Source organism: Gavia stellata, chromosome 19 (assembly GCF_030936135.1).
Source record: "Gavia stellata isolate bGavSte3 chromosome 19, bGavSte3.hap2, whole genome shotgun sequence".
In the NCBI taxonomy this organism is placed as follows: domain Eukaryota; kingdom Metazoa; phylum Chordata; class Aves; order Gaviiformes; family Gaviidae; genus Gavia; species Gavia stellata.
This window is the reverse complement of record NC_082612.1, coordinates 15,909,599-15,917,547: the sequence shown is the minus strand read 5'-3', so window position 1 is coordinate 15,917,547 and position 7,949 is coordinate 15,909,599. Positions and strand designations below refer to the sequence as shown.

At 41.8% G+C, this 7,949-nt stretch overlaps 1 protein-coding gene across 1 annotated transcript; it reads right to left on the bottom strand.

Annotated features, from left to right (window-relative positions):
• Window positions 1-244: 244 nt before the first annotated feature.
• MMAA (metabolism of cobalamin associated A) lies at window positions 245-7,236 on the bottom strand. The gene is made up of 7 exons (XM_059826910.1): window positions 7,125-7,236; window positions 6,084-6,559; window positions 4,849-4,971; window positions 3,265-3,435; window positions 2,859-2,944; window positions 2,119-2,268; window positions 245-581 (listed from the first exon to the last, which is right to left on the bottom strand). The coding sequence occupies exons 2-7, from the start codon at window positions 6,502-6,504 to the stop codon at window positions 294-296; spliced, it is 1,239 nt and encodes a 412-aa protein (XP_059682893.1). The 5' UTR covers window positions 6,505-6,559; window positions 7,125-7,236; the 3' UTR covers window positions 245-293.
• Window positions 7,237-7,949: the final 713 nt, after the last annotated feature.

The window sequence follows — 7,949 nt, the reverse complement described above, 5'->3', positions numbered from 1 at the left end:
AACCTTTCTCTCCCACCTTCCCAAAACCAGTCACATTCTGACACTGGCATACATTTTTAACCAAGAGATCTATGGTGCGTACAAATAGAAGACTTGAAAATGTGCTTTTTTCCCATACAGTCTGTAGTAATCTCTGATGATACAGAACCCTATGGTATTTTTTTGCAGAGTACTGGATAGGTATTCTATTAATGTCTGCTGTAGCAAAACATTTGAATCCACACATAGAAAAACTGTATTTAATGTTCATGTTTACATAAAGCACTTAACAAGAAGAGAGTAGAATGTAATGCTTAGAGACCATCTTTGAATGCTTTCAGTAGCAGGTCGGCTGCCAGCCCAGGAGACAAGACACCGCTAAGAACTTTTTCTTCTAGAAGTGGAATCTTATCCTTGACTGCCAAGTGACTCCGGAAATGTTCCAACATATTTTCTTGGATGAGATTCCACATCCACACTTTCTGCTGTTTTCGTCGTTTGGCAATCAACTCACCACTTGTGAGCATGAGGTCACGAAATTCCGTCATTTTATCCCACATATCTGAGATACCTTCTCCAGTTTTGGCAGAGATGCGCATTACCTGTTGGATTCAGAAGAATTTTTAAAGCCAAGTAACTACTGGGGTTGAGGGTTCAATTACTGCATCCGGTTGATTGCACGAAAATTAAGAAATGCGTTTAAAGCAAGCTTACTTCAATACATTCACTTCATGAAGCTCTCAGCAGTTTTGTGCTGCTTGGTGTGGTTTTTGGGGTTTTTTTTGTTTGTTTTTGAAAAAAGATCTCAAAATTGGGATTCTACCAACTATAAGTGGACCCTGAGATCCATAGTATTTGGGATAAACGGGCCTCCTCCAACTGCTTGTATAATGACTAAGAATCATTTTTAATGAGTCCTTCAGCTAAAGGTACAGTGTTGCTGTTTTACTTAAATGTAGATTTAATTACATATTCTGGTAGATATACTCCAGTAGCTACTCTTTTGCACTTAAAATAGGGGTTTTATGCATTTACTTTCCAGACTAGGAATTCATTTTGCCAGAAGTATTTCAGACATCCAACATGATCTTTTAAAATGGAACAGTTTTGGTTTTTTTAAGAAGTCTCTCTCTTTCCCCAATCTAATGGATAGGATACAGCCCATACACATCAGAATTTTCTTTCTTCCCATTGTCAGACACTGCCATCACTGAGAGACAGATTTCTGATAACCAGTTTAATTCACTGGTCTCCAACAGTTCCCTTGGGTCACGTTTATCAGATGTGACCTCTCATCAGATCTAGAAACAAAAATTACAAAATGATGGCTAAGCCTCAAGCAGCCCAGCTGATTTAAACTTAATTCAATGGGTCAATTTTAATAGCAGGGTAGAGCAAGCCTCCTTTATATATACACGTATATAAATAAAGGGAGCGAGAGAGTGTGTGTGTGCTTATTTTATATACACATATTAAAAAGTAGTACTGAATATTTTCCTTAATAATTTACCATAACCTTTTAATAGATAGAATACTGCATTAAAACTAAAAGCCCACAGGATGAGAATTCCAATAATCTAGTCATTGCACACACAGGTAGATGAGGTTCTCGCCCAAGACCTTTAATTATGTGAGAAATTAAAAAAAAAATTAAAGCAATAAAGGAAACACATGAACAAGTGACAGAACAAAGATAATCATAGGCTTCAGAGTTATAAAAGAGGGAGAAATAGCTTATGGGACATTTTAAGATATGCATAGTTTACAAAAAGCAAGACAAGTTTGTACCACTACTGATGTTAGTAATATGTCTGTTAGTGCTGAGATTGTAGCTCAGGACAGAAATCATGGGGAGCAGGACTGACTTTGCACAGTGTTTCATGTGGCACACCTTGAGATCAGAGGTGGAACAGAAACAGCATCAATCAACTCTCTAGCACAGTGTAAAACTAAACAAGAGAACTGAAAGTTTTATAGAAAAGCCCAGGGAGACTAGTATAGCTAGATGAGACAATAAGAGTCCTAACTCATTCAGCACTTTTTCTGGAGGAAAAAAGAAAAAAACAAACTAAAAACCCAAACGCACCAACAAAACCCAAACAAAAAAAACCCCACCAAACCACAGTGAAGTATACAAACCTTTGGTCTCCAAACCTTTGAACGTTTGCGAAGCAGCTTCATAGCACTAACATATTCAGCTTGTATTCTCCGTGCAGGCACAACTAAATCACCATCAGCTTTATTAATAGCAACTAGATCTGCCATCTCAATTATACCCCGTTTGATACCCTAAATGGAACATGGAGAGAAATCATGAATACCCAGAAGGACTGTGACATGCTGATTTATCCCAAAAAGCAGGTCAAAATGCTTTGTTAGTTTCTGGCGGCTCTTGCCGACTTCTTTGTGTGTGTATGTGCTAGTCATGCAAAAGTAGTACGAAGAGCCTCTGTCATTACTAGTTATTATCTACTTTGACACAAGAACACTAACTATGGATATCAGAGTTCACATGAAAACCTATTTCATGTGTACAGACATAAGTTTAACCAAAACATGACCAAGTTTAAAAACCTATTTCTATTGATTTCTGTTTTCCTATAATACAAAGCCACTCCTGAAAATCATATATAACTAGTAAATAGGCCAAAGTAAGTCAGGATGTAAAATTCTGATACTCTCTGATACTTCCAAAATCAGGGGGGGATATCAGATCCCAAGTGTGCAATAAATTCATAAGACACTGAAAAGACTTCAATAGTAGCAGCGTAAGTTACGAAACACTATTGATACAGACTTTCTGCACAGATACTACATCCTGGATTTAAGTTTCTCTTCCTAGTCTTAGGTAATACTTAATAAGAGAAACTGAAAAATACCTGTAATTCATCTCCACCCGCAGGCGGTAGCAGTAATATAAACATATCGACCATATCAGCCACAGCAAATTCTGACTGTCCCACACCTAAAAAAATTAAATCCAGAGTTCACCATTCATTGCAAACTTTCAGTCACTTTAATGACAGTAATTATGACAGAACCCAGTATTGCCCCATGAACAAACCCCACTAACAAACAAAGACAACAGGAAACACAACAGTTTTTACAAAACAGTGCTTTTACAAAACGTACAAGACTAGAAAATTGACAGAATGGGCATTCATTTTCAACAAGTGACCACGTACGAAAGCATGAGCAAAATCAAGGATGAAAGTATGCAATTGGTAACATACCTTATTTAGATATCACAACAGGGTAAATTAAAAGAAAACCCGAAGCACGTACCTACTGTTTCCACAAGAACAACATTGTAGCCTCCTCCTTCGCACAGCAGAATGGCTTCATTTGTGGTCCTTGTCACACCTCCCAGTGTCCCTCTGGTTGGAGACGGTCTGATGTATGCATTCATGTCTCTTGACAACTCAGTCATCCGTGTTTTATCACCCAACAGAGAACCTTAAACATTTAAATTATTTCAAAAGTGCAAACCAGCTAAACTTCCCCCTCTTCCCCCCACTAAATGAGTGAGAAACGACAGATCTCTTGGATGAAGTCAGCCAAGTAAGAATATCCCAGTAACCAATTGCTCAAGACTTTGCTGAGCACTAGGAAGTTACTACCTGGTTCTTCTGCCTATCAGAAGCTGGAAAGGCCCAAAAAGCAGACCTTACTGCTACCAAATATCAAGAATTTATTCTAGGTCAGAATGAATTCTGCAATTCCTGAATGGCTCTTTGAGGCCTACACACAGCTGGCCACACAATTAAGCCTTTGCTGTTTCTGTACAAAGGGACAAATCTCTGCCTTACGATTCTTGATATGTTTTGATAGTGGACTTTTTATTTTTAAGAAAGCTGACATGCATTCCTGCCTTCCTTCTATTCATACAAACTTTAAATCGGATTCAGTGAGATCTACATGCATGATGCACATTCCAAAAGCTGAGAGATGCTAAATTCTTTTAACTGATGCAGTCTTGCTATTCTATTTTGCTACTCTATTGATGTTTATTGAATACATGCATTCAAGAATATAGTCTTTCTTAGCTCCAGGTCACGGCAATGCTGAAGGTTTTTTTTCTTTTTACGGTTATGCATTGCAACATCTTCTTTGACAGCGTAGAAGCTGGAAAAAGGAATGATGTTCCCTGGCAGCTGCCCATTAGAAAACGATCAAAATCAAGGTTCTATTATTTATGTGAGTGATACCATTAATCAAGCATTTCCCTACAATTTTTGACTTGAGAGTGAGAGAACACAGCCACACAACTTTGAAGAACTTCAAATTTAGGGGAAAAAAAAATATATATATATCATGCTACAAGTCAGACAAACGGTCAATGATACTGCATCAGGAGACCTTGAAATCAGTACAGTCAACAGAAATCCAAAAATTCCTATTGAGAAGAACTAATGAACGTTCTAAAATCCAACCTGATCCACATGTTCAGACTGCAGCATCCTCTAAATAGATTAGCATGGGCTTCCTGCCCAGTGATGAGCGTTACCACTGTTGAAATTTAAGCAGAAAGAAATGCCCTTCTACTTCTTCATTTACACGGAAATAAGAAAATAAATACAAGTAGAGAGAGAAAACCACAGCTATCTTAAAATTTCAGACAAAAAAGTTGTAAAGCAACATTTGAATGCTGGAAAAGACGAAACCTGACAAAATTAGGACACTGATACATACTTTCCAATTTCATATCCTATGGGGAAAAAATGAAAACTCAATACAACATTTATTTTTAATATTTTACTTTTATAGGCCCCCAAAATTTTCCTCCGTTTTCCTCCATTTGGCCCAAACAGACACGCCCATAGTTGACAAGGTATTAGAAACCTGACTCAAACTTTAATTCACACTCACCACCACTTGTGCTAGAGGAAGGATCTACAGCCAACACAGACACTTTGTATTTTCTTTCTGTAAGTATTTTCCCAAAGCATTCTATGAAAGTCGATTTCCCAGCACCAGGAGGACCAGACAACCCTAAATAATCATATTAGGAAGAAAAAAACATTTTGTTAATCAAATAAATACTACATCACATGAACACCATCAACATCTAAGTTGATAACAATTCATACTCTAACACAGTATCACAACAAAGGCAAATGAAAGCTATGCCACAACCTATATACCCAGCTAAGCAGTTGTAATTGACTTGAAATACGCTAGTTTGGTAGTGTATTTCACCCAACAGAGCAGCGCTCACTTCACCAGCCCTCATCCTACCCATGCCAACATAACATTAGGTTTATCCAGCCCTATTTCCTCCCCTCCAAATAATTTTTTTTATACTGACTTATCCTTCAGAACTTCAAAAATGTCATATCCTAAATCTGAATTTTTCAGATTTAGAAACTATTTATACTCTAAAAGCAAAAGCCCTTACCTTGAAGAGCTGTTATTTCAAAAAATGAAGTGATTTACTTGCTTGTCAAAGCACACAAACTAAGATTAGCACCAAACATTTCTCACTCCCATGCCCAAGTTCTTGTTCTTACTACCTTTGTACACATACGACATATGACAGCTGGGCATGACATACTTTCGTAGTCCATCTCTTTGCAAGGGAAAAATGTTTTATCATTTCTAAGAGACCCAGGTTCAAGGCTCCTCAGCTGACAGGCTGCTTTAAGGTAAGGCCATAAACCAGGAAGGTACGTGGTTTTCCTTTTGTAGATTGAAGAAGGGATTCAGGAAGCATTCAAGAAAACACCTTCTTCGGGAAAAGACCAGGTCTACTTAACTACATCTTTTCCTATCTAAGTGTAGATAATAGCTGCATCAATCTGCAAACTACCTAACATTTCAGCTTATAAGTTATAACAAAACCCCAAATAACACACACACACACACCCTTCCCCCCCCCCCCCCCCCCAAGAAGCAACAATAATTTCTAGAGCATTTTAAAAATAATTTTCCAGCTCAAGCCATAATTCTACTGGAGAACAGAAGCGATCTAGATTGGTTACAAACCACAACAAAGCAATGATCCAAGACTACAGAACATGATGCTTAAAGAACAATAGGGATAATGAAAGGTGAGGACTGTAATTCCGTCAGAGCAACTACTGGACAGACATAAAAGGACTGACCCACTCTAAAGGCAAGTGGTTTTCCTTGATTTAACTTTTCTTGTTCCCTGTGGTAGGATAATACCTTCTGAAGGAGCACCTGGGCTATTTTCTTCTTCCTACTCTGAGTTGATTCTACAAGTGTAATGGCTTCTGCTAAACAGGCTCTATGACCCTGGATTAGTCCACTGTAAAGTCTGTCTACCAGTCTTTGTTCTCTGTCAGAAAGTCCCTCTATTTGCTGGTCGGGGGCCACTTGTTGACACAGCTCTCTCCTCAAACTGTTTAACGAACATATCCATTTTGTACGATCCTGGTGCACTGGCATAAGAGACTCAATGCACAGCAAATCTGCTCTAGAAGTGAAGTGAAAGTTCATGAAGTAAGTTCTTCTCGAGAAATAACAACGATGGAATCTCAGCAGCAAAGAGGGGATCTTCATCTTGTTTGGAATTAAAAGTACCAGAGGTATCAGTTCACTTCTGTTTGCAGATACCCTAAAGAGAAACAAAAACATTTTTATTTCCTTCAAACCACTTCTAAGGACTCAAATAAAACCGATGTACACAAGCAACCATCAGCTTTAATTTTACCCATACCTACTGTTTTAAACAAAAAAAAAAAAGTTCCCTCTTCTCATTGAAAAAAAACAGAACAAAAAGCAGCTATGGAATCTTTAATAGCATAGCATCTCTTTGTTACCATACTTAACAAATGAAAATATTATTTTTATAAGTAAGCAGATAAACGAAAAGCACTTTTAAATAAGACAGCCTCTAAGAGCACACACAGCACCCTAAAAATCCAGGAACAAACCAACCCTTATGCTTACTGAAATTGCTATATATTCTACTCTCATGGCTGCAGGGTTTTTTAAAACAATTATTCAGGATGAGCTTTTTGCACCTTATTTCCAGAAAAAAAAAAAAAAAAAAAAAAGCAGCAGTCAAGACACAAGAACATTTAGAAGTAAACTCGAGGAGCTGAAGCCTCCCAGAGGGCCGACACAAAGCAGCGGCACCAGGCACAACCACCGCGCTCTCTGGGCCTGCTCTGACCCACCTCAGCACCGCCAAAAGCCCAAAGGGTCGACCTACGCAGAGGTCCTCCGAGGGTCTGGTAGGCCGCTCCCTCAGAAAAGCCGCCGCTGCAGCGACTTTCTGAAGCCTCTGGGGAGAAGCTCACCCTGCCTGCCACGACGGGCTCCCGGGGGGACAGGGCGGCCCCCACCGCCGCGGGTCTGGGAGGGCGCACACCCCCACCGCCCCGGCCCCGCTCAATCTCCTCAGCCCAGGGGCGACCGTTGGGCGGGAACCACCGTTGGGCGGGAACCACCGCCGCGCGCCAGCCTCGCGCAGGCCTCCCCCCAGCCACCGCTCCCCGCCCGCCCCACCACCTACCGGCCGCTGCCCCGCCTCCCCGCCGCGGGGAAGTGACGCCCTCACGCTGAGCCGGAACCCGTCTGGCCACGGGGCGAGAGGCCCACCCCGCCGGAGGCCTGCACCGAGGCAGCGCCGCGCAGGCGCCGCCGGGCCCTTCGCGGGGCTCCGTGGGAGCCGTTAGCCGGTGCTCCGTCGGAGGCCGGCCGCGCCCCGGCCCCCCCTGCAACGGAGAGCGCGGCCGTTGCCGCCGGCGTCCCGCAGGATCAGAGCGGGGGAGGGCAGGGAAGCGGGCAAGGAGGATGGCGGTGGCTCCGATCGAGTCCTGCGGACTCGATCGGAGCCACCGCCATCCTCCTTGCCCTTCGCCAGGCATCCCGCCCCTCCTCGGCTCTGGCAGCGGCCCTCGAGCGGGGCCATCCTGGGAGACTCCAGAGCCTGCCTGCTGTCAGGAGCGCCTCCTTCACCCTCCCTGCCTGCAGCGATTCGCCTTTGGGCAGAATCGGGG